The sequence below is a fragment of the Aphanomyces astaci genome, assembly GCF_000520075.1.
Source record: "Aphanomyces astaci strain APO3 unplaced genomic scaffold supercont1.97, whole genome shotgun sequence".
NCBI classification, from domain to species: domain Eukaryota; phylum Oomycota; class Saprolegniomycetes; order Saprolegniales; family Verrucalvaceae; genus Aphanomyces; species Aphanomyces astaci.
The window spans coordinates 198,087-215,589 of record NW_009798360.1 but is presented as its reverse complement, the minus strand read 5'-3'; the positions used below and the strand labels follow the sequence as shown (position 1 = coordinate 215,589).

General features: G+C 48.7%; 6 protein-coding genes across 6 annotated transcripts; 3 read left to right on the top strand and 3 right to left on the bottom strand.

Moving 5' to 3' along the window:
* Positions 1-24: 24 nt before the first annotated feature.
* On the bottom strand, positions 25-816 carry H257_17089 (hypothetical protein; the record flags this gene model as incomplete). Its single annotated transcript, XM_009845754.1, has 1 exon — positions 25-816. A coding segment is annotated over one exon (792 nt), but the record flags the coding sequence as incomplete, so codon positions are not given.
* A 22-nt stretch (positions 817-838) lies between these two features.
* Positions 839-1,443, top strand: H257_17088 (hypothetical protein; the record flags this gene model as incomplete). Its single annotated transcript, XM_009845753.1, has 2 exons — positions 839-1,158; positions 1,227-1,443. 2 exons carry the CDS (start codon positions 839-841, stop codon positions 1,441-1,443), a joined length of 537 nt encoding a protein of 178 aa, XP_009844055.1.
* Positions 1,444-5,997: 4,554 nt separating this feature from the next.
* Positions 5,998-8,279, bottom strand: H257_17087 (hypothetical protein). The gene is made up of 4 exons (XM_009845752.1): positions 7,569-8,279; positions 7,410-7,523; positions 6,769-6,875; positions 5,998-6,718 (listed from the first exon to the last, which is right to left on the bottom strand). The coding sequence occupies exons 1-4, from the start codon at positions 8,224-8,226 to the stop codon at positions 6,092-6,094; spliced, it is 1,506 nt and encodes a 501-aa protein (XP_009844054.1). The 5' UTR covers positions 8,227-8,279; the 3' UTR covers positions 5,998-6,091.
* A 426-nt stretch (positions 8,280-8,705) lies between these two features.
* Positions 8,706-9,499, top strand: H257_17086 (hypothetical protein). Its single transcript, XM_009845751.1, has one exon. The coding sequence runs from the start codon at positions 8,769-8,771 to the stop codon at positions 9,447-9,449; it is 681 nt and encodes a 226-aa protein (XP_009844053.1). The 5' UTR covers positions 8,706-8,768; the 3' UTR covers positions 9,450-9,499.
* A 237-nt stretch (positions 9,500-9,736) lies between these two features.
* H257_17085 (hypothetical protein) lies at positions 9,737-13,242 on the top strand. Its single transcript, XM_009845750.1, has 4 exons — positions 9,737-10,035; positions 10,083-10,641; positions 10,700-12,230; positions 12,845-13,242. The coding sequence occupies exons 1-4, from the start codon at positions 9,752-9,754 to the stop codon at positions 13,108-13,110; spliced, it is 2,640 nt and encodes an 879-aa protein (XP_009844052.1). The 5' UTR covers positions 9,737-9,751; the 3' UTR covers positions 13,111-13,242.
* Positions 13,200-13,834, bottom strand: H257_17084 (hypothetical protein). Its single transcript, XM_009845749.1, has 3 exons — positions 13,686-13,834; positions 13,482-13,638; positions 13,200-13,414 (listed from the first exon to the last, which is right to left on the bottom strand). Exons 1-3 carry the CDS (start codon positions 13,816-13,818, stop codon positions 13,360-13,362), a joined length of 345 nt encoding a protein of 114 aa, XP_009844051.1. The 5' UTR covers positions 13,819-13,834; the 3' UTR covers positions 13,200-13,359.
* Positions 13,835-17,503: the final 3,669 nt, after the last annotated feature.

Genomic DNA, 17,503 nt, shown 5'->3' with positions numbered 1-17,503 from the left:
CGGAGGAATGTGCTTGTTCAACACGGCGATCTTGTGTTGAAACACAAGTGTGGCGGCCTGTCCTGAGGGGTCGACCACGGTGATTTCCCGCAGGGGAGGACCGTTCTTGGGGACCAATGCCGCAGGCGGCGACGAGGTCTTGAAGATGACCCTCAAGTGCGGGGAGGCCACGTTTTGGTCCGAAGTTGGGTTGAACGCGGCGATTACACACTTGGTCATCAACGCCAAAGCCTTGACCAACGCACGTGCCAAGAACGGATTATTCACCTTGTTGAAGGTGATGTGGTAGTTGTTGGCGTACTGTGAGTACTTGGGGACTTTGACACCGGTTCGGGCATGAAAGTCGTTCGCTTCGTCAATTCCATCGACGCCGCCACCCAACAAGCCAACTTCGCGAAAGTAATGGCGTGGTCCAAGGCGCAAACAGGACGGAAGGTCAAGGTCCTCAGATCCGACGGCGGATACGAGTACTCCTCCAACGCTTTCAACGAAGCACTTGAGGAATGGGGTGTCGTTCACGAGACGTCTACGGCATACAATCAATGGCAAAATGGGACGGCAGAACGAGCTCACCGTTCCATCATGGAGATGGCCATGGCCATTCTCTCTCACGCCGGTCTCGCGAAGCGTTGGTGGGCTGAAGCGGTGAATACAGCGGTGTTCATCCAGAACCGCGTACCACACGGCTCCAACGTCACGACGACCCCGATACAAGCCTTCTCCGACCACAAGGCCAGCCTGGACAAGTTTCGCGTGTTTGGCTACGTTGCCTACAACATGGTCAATGAGCGACCCGAAGGCCACCAAGTGCGTCATGATGAGGTATGCAGAACACCAGATGGCATACAATATGTACGACTTGGAGCAAAAGAAGATGGTTACCAGCGTGAAAGTCCAGTTCCGCGAGAACGAGTTCCTTGGCGAACGCACACTAATCGACGAGTACCTAGTCACAGTGGATATCGACGACGATGACGATAAAGAGAGACTCACTCAAGGGGAGACATCCGCTCGCCCAGCCACTCTATCCGTGTCGACTCCATACACACGAACACCTTCAACAAGCGCGGCTACAGCACCGCCAGCCAAGCGAAGTCACTTCAAGGTGCCACTACCGCTACTTTCTCGGCGGATCTCGGACGACCTCTATCGAACGAGGTTAGACTTCTATCGATCCGAATTGGGCACACCAGGAAGGTCAACGCTTACCTTCGTGCCATCACCAGCCCCAACAAGCGGCCGCATATCCATGACTTCAACCCACCTGCGAGCACCGACAGGATAACCCTACGTGACAGAAACACGATCAGAACGCCATCGAGATTCGTCGACAAACCTCGGCAATCCAACAACTCAGTCGACCGCGTCCTCGACGACTTGAACCGCGCTACTCGGGACAAAGCCACGCCGCCATGGAGCAAGACAACGAATCCACTACGATGACCATCAACGGGGTGGACTTCGCATGCTCTGCTCAGCCATACCTGACGTTGATGACGTACCCCAGAGCCACAACGAAGCCATGTCGTCCAACGAGCGCGACAAATGGATAAGGCCGAACTGCTCGAGCTCAAGCAGCTCCGTGACGCAGGGACATAGAATATCGTCGACCTACCTGTCGGACGCAAGGCTATTGGCTCCCGCTGGACATACACCAAGCAGACCAACTCCGACGGCGACGTTATTCGATACAAGGCACGCCTAGTGTGCAAGGGTTACAGTCAAGTCGAAGGCATCAACTACACAAACACGTATTCACCGGTGCTCAAGATGGCCACATTCGCACCTGCGCCGCCGTAGTCGTTTCCAAGGGATTCATGATCCTCCAAGACGACGCTGACACGGCTTTCGTCCAGGCACTGATGGAAGAGGGTGTCGTGCTTTACATCGACCAGCCGCTCGGGTACGGCGACGGCACCAAGCGCAAGGTGTTGCTCATCAAGGCGCTGTACAGCCTGAAGCAAGCGGCCCAGGCCTGGTTCGAGCATTGCCGCAAGATCCTCCTTGTCCTTGGCTTCCACCCAAGCCAATTCTACCCATGCCTCTACATGTGAGGGTCAGAGGAGAACCTGGAGATGGTGTGCATCTATGTTGACGACTTTCTCGTGATGGCCAAGACGGCTATGATGGCCAACAAGATTCTCGACGAACTCGAGACGAAAATGAAGCTGAATCGTCAAGGAGGCGCAGCCTACTTCTTGGAATCAAGATTAGCTACAACAAGGTGACGAATACCCTCACCATGAATCAAGAGGCATACGCAGCAAGGTTCTCGAACGCTTCGGCATGACCGACTGCCATGGCTACAACACGCCCTAAGTCGATGACCGCGAAGACCTATAGAACGACGAGTCACAGCCAGCGGCAGACGAGTCAAGTTATCGCTCAATGGTAGGATCATTGATGTACCTAATGGTGTGAACCCGGCCCGACATCGCACATGCTGTGTAACGGCTGTCACGCCATCTCCACGACCCACGCGAGCCGCATCACGTCGGCGCCAAGCGCCTACTACGCAACGTCAAGGCCATCATCAACCATGGACTCACATACCGCGCGTCCGAATGCAAACTTGTGGGATACAGCGACGCCAGCTCGGCAAACCGCCACGACCACCGATCCATCACTGGCTTTGTCTGCTTCGTTGGTGCAGACACCGTTTCGTGGACGTCCGCACGCCAGCGTATCGTCGCACTGTCGACATGCGAGTCCGAGGAAATCGCCCTCATGGAGCTCGCCAAGGAAGTCATTTGGCTACGAGGTATACTACATGAGATGGGAGTACATCAAGACATGCCGACACTTACCTTGTGCGACAACAAGTCCGCCATCGCAACGGTTGAAGGCAGCGGCGTGAGCGAACGGAGCAAGCACATCGACGTGCCCGTCCACTACTAATCTAGATTATTAGAAAGAGCAGCTAAAATGAATATTGCTATTGGAGAAGGTTCTTTAAGAGCTTTACATGTTATTGAAACTCAAGCTGGTGATGTGTTGCGTCCACCAACTCATCGGCGACAGCACCATCGAGGTCCGTCACGTCGGTACCGCCGACCAACTTGCCAACGTCTTGACCAAGGTGTCCACGAAGGACTCAATCATGAAGTTCAAGAACGCGGCAATGGATGCCTCACCAGCCGTCACTAATCCAGTTGGACATGCCCAACTCCCAACTGTGCAATGAGAAGTAGCAATCACTACTGGACCAGCGACAACAGGCTCACTAGTCCACACCACGCCCACTCCACGACAATGCACGCTCGAAGCCACGCCTGCTACGCGACAGCGCCAAGTCTTAGCCGCGTCCGCTCCGCCGCTCAAGAAAGTCAGGTGCAAAGAAATTCGAAAATGGCAGCTACCAAAACGGGCAAGAGCAACATTGGCCAATCAGAAGCCGATCATTCCCCATAACCAACATAGGGGAGTGTTGAGAATGTTAGCAACGTGTCCATGGTAGACATATGCTTGAGGTATTACATGTTAGAGAACTCTACATCGAGTTTAGAAGGTAGTCATAGGAAGCTATGTGAGCCATTCATGTAAAGTTACCGCATAGATCAGAGCCTTAACAACCAGTAATCTACTCTAGAATCTTCTCAATTGGCTTCACAGCCTCTCGCTCGCCTCTGCCCTGTTCGTCCTAGCTCAACAAGGAGCTCGTTATACCCCAATGCAATAAGGGCCTTGCTTTGGTGTATAAAAAGAGAACTCTGGATGTGCCACAACGAACCAAATATGCTGATTGGGGTTCAACGCAATATTGTAATTTGAGGTTGCGCGGATTACTTACTACTGAGCCCAGAGATACTCAATATTGTATTATTATTATTATTATATTGTAGCAATAACAATACCGGTACTGTGAATATTATATTGTTCTTGAGATCTCGTATACCGTCTCGTATAGTAATTATTTATGGGTTTCAAATGGACAATATCAATATACAAGTATTAACAATATATTATTTGATATATTGTACAATTATAGTATAATACATTATTGCTCTTAAAAAGTCGCTTGCATGTTCCAGCTATATGAGCCTGCTTGGCACAGTCGCCCACACTACACGAAATGACGCCGACACAAGGGCGGCAGAGCCCACGATGTTGTGACATGGCAGTGCAGTTTCATATTTGCACTTCTTGTATTCACAATGTGAGGAGCAACGACCTCCAGCTCGGACAAGCAAAATGCACATCTCGACATTGGAAACCTTTTGTCGTGCTACAAAACTCGCTTGCCGTGATTCTACACTGATTTGGGTTGTTTTGTCCAAGATGGTTGTTCAGCAGCCACCTTTGACAAAACAAACCAAATCAATTGTATCTGTCTCATCGTTTGAATATACATAATTCGTGGCAAGGGCCTCCCATGGCAATTCTGCAACTGCTTCTGGTGCTGCAACGGCTGCAACCCGAGGAGATATCTATACAAATATACTAGTATTTATGTGAAGAAATATAGCGGAATAAACCAAGTTAATAACTTCTGCTTCGCTGCTTGCATTGGCAGCATTCGTGGCAGCTTCATTTCGACTAACCAATAATTGAGAAATCACTACTACTAGTATAACGCAGCACTTTCCTGGGAATTTAGTGGCCAAAACAGTTCAACCGCTCACTATACAAAGCGCCGCCACTCTATGTTAACAACACACAACCTCAATAGGGCTAGGAAGGTTGCACGCGGCCACGAACTCCACTGCCCACAGGAGGCTTTAGACGACGTAATATAGACTATTGCAGATACCATCATATTGCATCTGCAATAGGCTATTTCATGGAAGATTTGGCTCACCCTGGCAAAAGCTTTTACTGTTCCCAGAAAACTCCTGCTCATCGCCCAAACACACTGGAGGCTGCGGGAAATCGCGAAATCCGGTTTCGCCTGGGCAAAACTCGCAAAACGTAATATATTTTTGAATGAAAAGTTGGACAAATCTTAATTTAAAATGAATATATAATGTTTTCGAAATGTAAACAACCCAATTTACATTTTGTAAACTGAAAATTCAATACTTTGACCTAAAAAAACCTACCTATTGTATTGGTCAATACAGTCAATGTATGGAATATTGTGGTCTGATAATAATAACTATACTGTACTGTATTGGATTGTTCATATACTCATCAATATACTAATTGTACGTATTGCAATATATTATAATACTAATATATTATTGATGATCCCTGACCGAGCGTATGGTTCGTTTGAGGTATAGCCGAAATGGAATTTACCCCAAAGCAATGAATCGACGCAAACTTGCTCGATAACGTTACCTTCATCGGATACGCCACTTCCTTGTTCTTGGCACAGCTGTTGGCATTTGAGCCGAGTGCCTAGTATTTGGACGTGGTTAGCCTAACGATGAGTCCATGCGCAACCCTGTATGGGATTCTTTTTCTATGGGCCGCTTACTTATACTTAAGGAAAATATTCTACCCTTATACCCTTTGGGTTTCCGAGGACTGGTTTGGTCCATACAGTCCAAAATACTCCAGGTAGGTGACAACCAAAGTGCTCCAATCACATTGAGCCAAATTATTGAAATATCAATTGGGCAGAAATTGCAGTGCACCCTTATTTATACATTGAAAAACATGCAATCACAGTTTAATTCATTGCTGTGGATCACACCAGTAGCGATCATGCAGTTGTGGAGGCAAGCGAGTAGTAATACCTTGCCGCTTCTTCGTCTATGGCTGCGATGTCTCGGAGTAGTATGTATTGTCGATTTACCGAGCCGAGACATCTGATTGGCTAATATCCACTTCGCAAGAAATCCAAAATGTATTGTAGCCAATCAGCGGCAAGTAATTTCGGATTGACCAATCGGAGAGAGATTGGTGTCGGCAAGATTCCAATACTAAAGTAGAATCACACAGGTGCCGTGACACTGTCAGAGGCTTGTCTGTCTGTGCCTCTCATTTGAAATGCTGGAATTTTTATTGTTTGAGCTTGAAAATGCTGAACAAACTTCATCCTCAAACACTATTTCACAGTAACGTTAACGTTAATAGTAGTTGAGTTTTTGATATGTTATTGAAGCAAAAGACTACATAACGTTAGTATGTACTATGGTACAGTGCATCAAGGACGGCCAAACACTTGGACCGTAGCGACTACAACGGCCACGCCACCGAATGCTAATACAGCGAAAATGTACCCATCCGAGCTAAACCGTCCACTGTACACGTTGAGCCTCGGGTCTTCGCGCCGAGAAAACAGTTGCAACAGGGCCGGCGTAATGAATGCCACGTAAATCCCAAAGATCCCTGAAAATTGGAGGGTCACTGACAAATCTGTGACCACGACAGCAACCACGAGCGGGGGCAGCGACGCCACCAGTCGGCAAATGAGGCGCTTATGGCTGAGCCACACGAGTCGGCCTTTGAGTGACGCCGCCAAGTTGTCGCCCAGAGTGATCGCAATCAGCGGGAACACGCTGAGCGTGTCCAAGGCAGGGAACAGCACGACCAAGAACGACAGGAACCTGCCCCACAGCGGAACGTCTCCGTCGACGCCCCACGAAAACGACGCCCAGTTCAAGTTGACGCTGGAGCTGATCTTCGGGCCAAAGTAATAGCAGCACGACAGCGACAACGCCAAGTAGAACAAGGTCGTGGTCACCAGCGCGTACCCAAAGATCGACGGCGCCTTGGGCTGGTCTTTGCGCGCCAACGGGGCCAGCAATCCTGGCACCGAGTGTTGGAACAGCTACAGATGAGGATAAGCTTCAGGACGGATTAGGGGAATTGTGGACCCACCTGCGAAAACACGGTGGTGCTGAAGAGTAAACCAAACGAGTCCAAGTTCATCCACGGAACGTCGCTGGCGTACGGCGGGCCTTGAGCGATCATCGGACTCGTGATTCCTATATATTGTTTATTCTAACTGGAGCGAGCGACATGGAGAATGAATCGTGGAATAGATATATTAGCAAAAATATAAAAGAAAGGCAGAAGGACTTTGGAACTCAGTATCTGATTAACGTGATAATTACCTAAATTAGTGTGATTCCAATCGCCACAGGACAACATTTTACATATAACGAATCGATCGACAGATATGGCAAAGAATCAGCACAAAAGTCAGCCAAATATTGCGTCAAAGGAGACAATACTACGTCGACATAGTAATATTGTCGATTCGAACTTGGAGTTCTCAATCGAATGAGCAGAATCACCAAATCAGCAGACAATCGATATACGACCAATCAAAATCCAGAACATTAATCAAGTGGCCAATCAAATTATTCACTCTTGGACCAATTCAACTTCGAATATTACTGTGTGAATTAAATTAGTACGAATTATTACATACAAAGGTCAGTACAAAGAATATCAATCGATGGATAGATTTGGCAAAGAATCAAAAGCCAACCAAATTTTGGGTAAAAGGACAATACCGCTGTCTCGGGTGTCGACAAACAGCGCCACAGTGGCACTTGCAATCATCGTGGTCAGCGCCACAAAGCGCACGATGGCCATGACAACTTGGACATGGATTTGCTCGCTCAAGTCTAAGAGACGATGACAATACCGATCATAGAACATGACAACCGTACCAACGCACGAGAGCGGCACGACAATCAAGCCAAACACCACGGCTACGACAACCGTGCTGCTTTCGAAAGAAGACGGCAGCTGGGACACAATGCTATTGACAAACACTTGCGAATACCCGAGCAACCCTCCATACATGAGACCCAGCAGCGACAACTGGTACAACGTCGCGCCCACGACGCCCAGGAAGCGATCGCACAGCGTGGTCACTTCAGGAAAGTGGAACGGGTCGCGAAGCAACTTGGTTTTGGAGTTCTTCGCGTCCAAGTCGCGAGCTCGAGCAGTCGTTTCACTCACCCACATCACAGTCACGTACGAGATGAACGACACGACCACGAGCAACACCGACCCAAACACGATCCCGGCTTTGTACAACGCGTACGGTACACCAAGACTGCCCACGCCCAAGATGTAATTCACCGTGAACGAGTACGCGACAAGGGGGGTGTAGCTGGACGACGACGAGTCCATCTCGGCGGGGTTGAAGCTCAGGGACCGGGAGAACGACATGAGCTGGTGGGCGGCGCGCGAGGACCGCGTTTCGCCAATCTCCACCTCTTCATTCAATGATGAAGCCAGCGAGATCTTGGACTTCTCATCCCGAGACCGATTATGCGTTGCCGCTGCGGCATCGTCGTCGAACACGGAGCTCCAATCCATGGCACGAACTCGCAGAAATCTTTTGCCCGTGTCGGTGGACGATGCTAAATGACACTATCCTACGCTCCAATGTGATTGGCTCAAGTTCAGCATAAGATTTGACACCTGGGGCGAGGGTTTCCGTCCCAGTAGATGTTTTATAGGGAAGCCCAGCAGCCCTGTGCCACATACCATACCGCTCACATATGGCACGGGATCATGCGCGTTCGTTTATCATCATGATGAAGAGGAAGGGTTGGTTGGGAATGCAATCGTCTTCTAACGTTAGAAGTATAGGTTCGAAACATCGTCGTTGATGCGCTCAACTTTGCACGATACAAAATGTCAGTTCTGATCTGGGAGATTATTGTGGGAGTTCAACGGGCCAATCATACTTCTGAACTGCGATCATTTGAACCAATCAGAGCTTAATCTATTTTGGCCAATCATAAGCAATTCATCAAGCGTTTGGGTTTTTGATACATGAATTGCTTCGGTGTATCATATTATACAGGTTTCAGTTATCCAGAGGATTTTCTTATTGTGTGGTGTGGTCTGGCGCGATGGAGCTGTATGCGAGCCTGGCCGACACCGGCGGTCCGAAGAAGAAGGAGTACTGGGATCGCCGCACATTCACATCGCTGGAGGAACAGCAAGAAGCGATGCGGAATTCCAGCACTTTGTACGTGGGGAACCTCAGCTTCTTCACTAGCGAGACACAGATCTACGAGCTGTTTTCGGTGGTCGGCCCAGTGAAGTCTGTGATCATGGGGTTGAATCAACTCACCAAGACGCCGTGTGGGTTTTGTTTCGTCGAGTACTTCTCGAAAGAGAATGCCCAAGCATGCTCGAACTTCATCAGCGGAACCAAGTTGGACCAACGTGTGATTCGTTGCGACTTGGACGGCGGGTTCATTGAAGGACGGCAGTATGGCAGAGGAACGTCAGGTGGACAAGTGCGCGACGATCGTCGGTCAAAGGAAGACTACGATCCTGGCCGTGGCGGATACGGCAAGAAAGAAGACGACTATGGACTGTCCACTGCCCATTTCCGCCGCCCAGGCACTCTGAAGCGTGCCCGCGACGACAGCGTAGACGTCGACCGCAACATTCGCCATTCGCGAAAGTCTGGCGATGACGAAGTCACAGAACCCGTCGATAAAGCAGAAGTCAACCCGCGATTTCAAGAGCGTGACAGCGATGGGGAGCAGGACAATGACGATGTAGACGGCGGAGATAATTAAGCCTAATTACAACTAGTAATTGGGGAAAGAGAGTTAATCCGTGTTGCTCTTCTACTAACTACTGTACCGTACTGTAAGTGCATCAAGCTGTTGTGCGACCTACTAGTAGTATTACTATTCGCTGGAAAGTCCCATGGCAGTTTAATGGTTAGTACTACTAATCCCCCGACGTAGTATCCTGGCTAAAAATATCAGGATTGTATCCACTTGTCGACATCTTGTATTTTGTAAGAGCATACGAAAAGCAAGAGAAATGGCTGAGGGGGAGTTTCGGTCATTCTTGGTTGCCTCACGTCAGGAAGATGAAGTGGCTTCGGTCGGAAGAGGTCGAGTACATCTCGTTGATTGTGAATGAAGACGCCGCGCATGACTGCGTCCAGAAGCTGGGGGACCTTGGTGTCGTCGAGTTCACGGACTTGAACCCGGAGTTGACGCCGTTCCAACGCCGCTACGTCTCGTACGTCAAGCGGTGCGACGAAATGGACCGCAAACTTCGCTTCTTCGCGGGGGAGTTGTCCAAGCTGAAGATCACCCCCAAGAGTGCTGGCAGCATCGATTCCTTCTTGGCTGGCTCGGCCGACGTCCGGTATGTTGATGACACATAGCGCTCCATGGACGTGACGACCTTCTTAGGTATGGAAGCCAAGACACGGCGGTGCGTGCATTGGATACGTTGGAGCGCATCTTGGAAGACAAGGAGCAAGAGTTGTTGCAACTCAACAATATGCACGAGAAGTTGACCCGTGAATACAACGAACGCAAGGAACTCCAGGAAATCATCTCCCGCGTCGGCGAGTTCTTTGAGATCGACATCCCCGACGTCGCACGCGGTAGCCGCGACTCCCGCGTGAGTTCGCGCACCGGCAGTTCGTTGAACTTCAGCACGACCCCCGTGGAAGCGACCTCCGAGTCGGACTTGGCCATCCGCTTCAAGAACATCACGGGCGTCGTGCCCGCGGACGAGCGCCTCAAGTTTGAGCGTATGATCTTCCGCGCCACGCGCGGCAACTGCTTGTCCCGGTTCTCCGCCATCGACGACCTCCTCGTCGACCCCGGCACCGGCGTCGCCGTCGAAAAGCACGCGTTTGTGATCTTCTTCCAGTCTCAGTTCATCGAGTCCAAGCTGCGCAAGATCTGCGATGCGTTCCACGCTCGGTTGTACACGCTGCCTTCCATGGACGACCGCACCGCGGTACGTACAACTCTTGTATATATATCCCCTGGCTTCAATCTCTGACACATTGTATTAGATCGCCAACCTCATCCAAAGCAACAACGCCGAACTCAACCAAAGCTCGCACATCCTGCGCCGGAACCGCGAAAGCTGCGTGCTGCTGTGCCGCGAACTGGCCGAGCACTACGAGTCGTGGAAGTGGTCGGTGCTCCAGGAGAAGGCCACGTACCACACACTCAACACGTTCAAGGCGGACGTGAGCGGCATGCTGCGCGGCGAGGGCTGGGTCGTCAAGTCCGCGCTGGACCAGGTGCGCCGCGAAGTCGAGCGCGCGCACTCTGCCGACGACAAGTCCATGCCATCCCTCGTGGACACGGTGGCCCAGCCGTGGCCAGTGCCGCCCACGCACTTTGAAACGAACAAGTTCACCCAAGTATTTCAATCTTTTGTCGACACGTACGGCATCCCCCGGTACGGAGAGATCAACCCGGCCGTGTTTACCGCTGTGACGTTTCCGTTTCTGTTTGGGGTCATGTACGGAGACATTGGCCACGGGTTTTGCGTGTTCTTGTTTGGGGTGTTCATGATTGCCACGGAAAAGATCCTCGAACGGGGCCGCGTGGGCGAGATGACGGCGCAGCTGTACGGCGGCCGCTACATGATCACGCTCATGGGCGCATTTGCCATCTACGCCGGGTTTGTCTACAACGACTTTTTCTCGCTGCCGCTCAACTTGTTTGGGAGCAAGTGGAAGTACCCAGACAACTGCGCCGAGCTCGGCAAGGCGCATATCAAGTGCGAAGCGTACTACGACGGCGGGAATGCTTCATCGTCGCTCGTGCACGTCCAGAGCGGCCGCAACGTGTACGGGTTTGGGCTTGACCCGATCTGGAAAACGTCCGAGAACGAGCTCCTGTTCTTCAACTCGTTCAAGATGAAGCTCAGTGTGATCCTCGGCATCACGCAGATGGGGTTTGGCATATTGCTCAAGGGCTGGAACACGCTGTATTTCAAGGATTACGCGCTCTTCTTGCTGGACTTTGTGCCCCAGTTTGTGTTTGCCGCATCCTTGTTCTTCTACATGATCGTGCTGATCGTGATGAAGTGGCTCATCAACTGGGCCGAGCGCATGGGCCACGAAGTGTGCCCGTTCGACTTTGAAGGTCCGCACACTGGCTGCCGCCCCCCCGCGCTTATCAACACGCTTATCAACATTGCGCTCCAGCCAGGCAATGTGGCCGACCCGATGTACGCCGGCCAGAAGAAGACGCAGAACTTTCTCTTGCTCCTGGCGATGCTGTCGGTACCAGTCATGCTACTCGGCCATCCGCTCTACTTAAAGTGGGTCCATGGCAAAGCTGCCGGCGTCCCCGAAATCGCCCACCAAGTAGACTTTGAACAGCTCGAAGAAACAGACGACGACCATGCGAAACTCGCGCCACCCGCGGCGGCGTCGCATGGAGGAGGACATGGAGGACATGGTGAAGAGTTTGACTTTTCCGAAGTGTTTATCCACCAAGCGATTGAAACGATCGAGTTTGTGCTCGGCATGGTCTCCAACACGGCGTCGTACCTTCGTCTGTGGGCGTTGAGCTTGGCGCATTCAGGTACCTATATATATATATATATTTATATTTCTCAAGATGAGGGTTTTGTCGAAATATAAAAAAGGAAACTCGGGGTGCTTGTTTTGGAAGAAAAAAACTCCTTTATTTATGAAAGAAATACTCTTATGTTTTGGGTGGTCGACGACGGGTCATTCTATATATTTTTTAAAGGAAAGATTAAATGATATATATTGTCGATTTGATTCAAATTTGGGGACGGCGTGCAATCGAATCGCGCCGACCAAACCGATCCACAATCGATCTGATTGGTTGAATTTCATTGAGAAGATTTGATTGGCTAATAATTTCGAGCTCTTCGGAGGTAGCCAATCAAATCGATTTAAATTCCAACGAGAAACCACAACACGACATTTCACTCGAAAGCACAATATATCGTCCATTTACCCAAAATTTAGACTTTTGTGCTGATTCTTTGCCAAATCTATCGATCAATTCTATGTACAAACGTGTCGTGTGGTATCACACTAATTGAAGTCACACACTAATTCGACGATGGTTTTCTGCATTTTGATTGGCTAAATCCTTGTGTCGATTCTTGGATTCATTCTCGATATGTCGCTGCAGTTTAGAATAACAATATGTGTGCTTTGTAGAGCTGTCGACGGTATTCTTCGAGAAGGCGATGCTGTCGGCGATCAACATGGACTCGTTCGTGGCCATCTTCATCGGGTTCACGCTGTTCGCGGCCACGACGTTTAGCGTGATCTTGTGCATGGACGTGCTCGAGTGCTTTTTGCATGCGCTGCGTCTGCACTGGGTCGAGTTCCAGAGCAAGTTTTACAAGGCCGACGGACGCAAGTTTCACCCGTTCAACTTCAAGGAAATGATCCGCGCTACGCAGTTTGAAGCCGTCGACTAAGCCATGTGTGCATATCATCATCCCACGACATGGCGGAACAAGATTGCGTTTGCGGTTGTGTGGATGCTTTTGCATATTCAACGCTAAAATGCACGTAATGAAAGATATCCATTTTTCACTGCGAAAATGCAAGTAAGGAGGGAGTGAATGAGCGAGCGCCTTCGAGTATGATGATGGTCAAGGTCCGACCGACGGAGGGGTCATGGATGGACAGAGAGTCGACAGCGAACTCGTGTTACGTGAACATTCCTAGGATGATTTGGCAGAGGCCGTGGCTGCTTCCGCCGCCTTCTTCGTTTGGTGACTATAGGAGTGTGAGGAGGTTGCTACATGATCATGTATTGGAGGAGTGATCAAAACCGATGGCGTACATCTTGGTCAGTTGCTTTCGCAATTGCGATGTGGCACTCAAGTCGTTGATTCTTTCGAGGGACTTGGAGTCCGCTAGCAAGTATCCTGATATACTGCCGATGAGGGATGACCCCAAGATGGCGGCAATCTGGTATCGTCGAGGGAATGGTCCTACGACTGCACATGGTGCATGACTCAACAAGCAGACAACAAGTGGCACGTACATGTGACAGCCGCGCTGACGACGGCGCCAGTTCCGGCACCGATGGAGCTGTACTGCTGGAGATCTTTCGTTCGTTGTTCGAACCACGCCTTCTCCTCCAGAGTTAGCGCAGGGGTCGTCGGCGATGTGGCCATGATTACCCAGTCAACAGAATGGTATGTGAATGTGGGTGGAAAGTACTCCGTCGCACTTTACAGGGAAGGCTTAGTAATACTAAATGGATAATACTTTAATCCTCTATACTATTAATACCAGTAGTACTATAATACTAGTCGTACGTAGTTACCGAGAATAGTAGTACTAGTGACTATTTATAGTAATACTAAAATGAAAGGGTAAAAAGAAGAATTACTATTTTAATGGTGATATCAGCATAAACGTAATCGTTCTCGTTTTCGAGCTAACGTTACTGGGATTTGAAGTCATGGCCAAAATTTGACCAAAAACAGTGTCAATAATTGATGCATTACCTTACTAGTACTATTATTGTGAATTCCGGTGAAATTTGCCGTTTTAGGGAGGTTTGACCCTTCGACGTGAAGTGGCAATAAATCAACCTCACGATTTGATTCGCCAAAAATACCTTAATTCATCCAATCAAACAGTATTTCCCTGAGTCGGGAAATGAACAGCAGGAACTGACAGTGTGAAAGTTGCGCGACACGACAGCGTGATCGCCGACACAGTTTACTACTTCCTATTCGTCTATAGTCTCGGGTTCGCATGCAAACAAGTACTACGTCTCAAGTTTTCATGAAGCACGTTACTCAAGTCTACCGGTACATAAGCGCACAGTTTAGCAAGTCCAGTAGACGGGTGGGGCAACAAAAATCAAGTACTACTGTAGTACGGTTGCGTTCGGGGTACATGTGCACACGTGATTGCTCTCGATGGGAGTGCGCTGTGGCGTACGTAGTTTCCTTGAACCTACCAATATCGGTGATGGTGGCGGCGTTCGCTTGCACCTTCTCGTGCTCAACGGAACCTCTATATATATAATATATAAATTATACTAGTACTAATACAGATGTTTTGATCGGCTCTGAAACCGCCCAACTGTTTGTTAAACCAATCGAGCATGGAAATTTCGAGTAGAAACTGAAACACTTACTACGATCGGCCGGGCTATGGTAGTGTAGCCTAAAGCATCATAGCTCGAAAATGACCAATTGCTTTCAAGTGCTATTGCTTCGTTGAACCATGGGCTATCATTGCGATCGGACATCGAGAGCAGAGCAGGGGAAATAAATATTTAAATTAATTTTGGGTGTTCAATATATAATTTCAATGCAAACGCATCCCGTAGTATACGTATATTATTAATAAACAGAAAATTAATAATTGTCGACTCGGAACAACTATTGTCAAAGGGTGGGTCTGGATCACACACCCAGTTTTGCCCAATATATATATTAATATTTCGAAAATTTGGTTCAAAGTAATTGAAGAATTTGGTTGTCACCTACTTCGAAGTATTTTTGACTGTCTGGATCAAACAAATTTCGACAGAAACTCGACGATTCTCAGTTCTTGCCAACTTTCAGAAAAAATATCCCATTATTCGGCGTAAAACTCTATAAGTGGCAAAATATAGATTCTCAAATTTGGATAATCTTTTATTTTTTGCCAATTTCTTAGAAATTGCCAAAATATCGAAAATTTTGGCCTTTTTATTAACATCCAGACTCACCCTAACTGTAAATTGTGGGTTATCAAAAATTCTACCCAAAGGACGATCTAAGAAACAAGTCAGGTCCTTGACTTGGTTACACTACATATTGTCAAGTCGATTCGAAATTGGAGGGGGTCCAAATCGGCAGACAATTGATCGGCCAAGAACACTAATCAAGTGGCCAATCAAATTCACTCTTCGACCAATTCAACACCGAATTGGTGTGTGACTGAAATAAGTGTGATACTGGACGATCTTTACATGACAAAGAATCGATCGATAGATTTGGCACAAAAGTCCAAATTTTGGGTAAAAGGACAATGTAAGTACTCCGGAGTAAGTACCACCAGTAGATGGACACCTGTCGTACAGTGCGGGAATAAATGTTAAGACATTCGGTAATTTGGACATTTCCTATGTATTGCCGAACGTATTGCCACTATAAATAGATCCATCGTTTGCCAACAACTAGCACTACTAGGTGGAACTCCCGATAGGAGCTGTCTTATCCTTTACACCGGTATAGCCACTGACTAGCCTTTTAATAAGACATTCCACTCATCGTCCTCTAAAGTGCAAAGTACTATACCAATCGACCCAGGAACTCAGGCATCGATAGTATTCCTCTTCTTCACGACCCTCACGCACGCAGAATGGGCCGAGGACCGCAACTGAACGAATTCCAGAAGAGACAAATTGTGGTGTGGAAGCAAAACCAATAAACTGTGCAATTCATGTCAAAGAGCCTGGGCGTTTCTCGCACTTCAATTTCAAACTTCCTTAAGGACCCAACCAACTATGGAACGCGCTTTGGGCGCGGCCGCCCGTCTAAGCTGTCTCCTACGGACATTCGTCACATCTAGCGTACTGCATCCAAGCCAGATTCCACGTCCACTACCATTGTTCGTGACCTCAATTTGCCTGTGTCTGCGCGCTGTGTCCGACAAATGCTTAAGGAAAACGTGCGGTTTCAGTACTCAAGCGCAACACGACCCCAATGCTTACAGAGGCGCACATTGCTGCGCGCCTCAAATATGCCTGGAGCCCCCCCCGACTGGGCCAAGATCATTTGGTCTGATGAGAAGAAATTCAACTTGGACGGCCCTGACGGCATACAATGCTACTAGCGTGACCTCCGTTTCGACAAGGAGTCCTTCGTCTCTCGCAAGTTTGGGGGACGAAGTGTCATGGTTTGGGCGGCATTTTCTGCTGACGGGGCGAGCGAGATTGCGTTTCTGGAAGGCAACCAGAACTCTGCCAAGTACATTTGGACCCTCGAGGACTACCTCTTCCCTTTTGCCCACTTCTTGTACGGGGACGAATTCATCTTTATGCAAGATGGCGCCTCGATCCACCGATCGAAAGTGACAATGCAGTTTCTTCAAGAGAAAATGTTACCATGTTCGAGCACCCAGCGTTGTTCGCCGTCCTGAATCCTATTGAGAACTTGTGGGGAATCATCTACGCCAACGGGAAGCAATGCCACGACGTCAAGGATCTCATTTCGGCAATCAAGGATGCGTGGTCGAAAATCGACCTCAACGTAATGAAACGCTTGGTGGAATCGATGCCGAGACGCTGTGTGGCCGTGGTTGAGACCAATGGTGCTATGACTCCGTACTATTGGGTTGAATCGATGGATATTTCTTGAAATATACTTCATTTTCTCAAATGTCCTATTTTTACTACCGACGACCATTTTCGTTTAAGGTAAATGATCGAATTCTCGGACATGATCGAATTCTCGGACATTGGAGTTTTGACCAATCAGTAGGCTCAATTTTTGTGTGAACCAATTCTATTGGATATGATAATATTCACCACTTCTTCTTGACTTCACCACTTTTAACTCCAATAGTATTGCCACAAACAATAAAAATACATGGGAAGTGCCTCTGCAGCATGGTTGAAGACGAAGGAGCACGTGAGAGAGGAAGTATTGACCTTACCCCCGCAGAAGAAGGGAATTAACTCCCCTAGGACCATTTTAAGTACGTCTAAGACGAATAAGTATATTTTGACGTACGTCTAAGTCGTACTTAAGTAAATGTATATTGAGCTAAATATGGACAGAACAGAATCGCCCCTCCTTCATGTCGCTCAATAATATTTCTTGAACATTTCTTCTCTTGATTTAAGTAAACAGG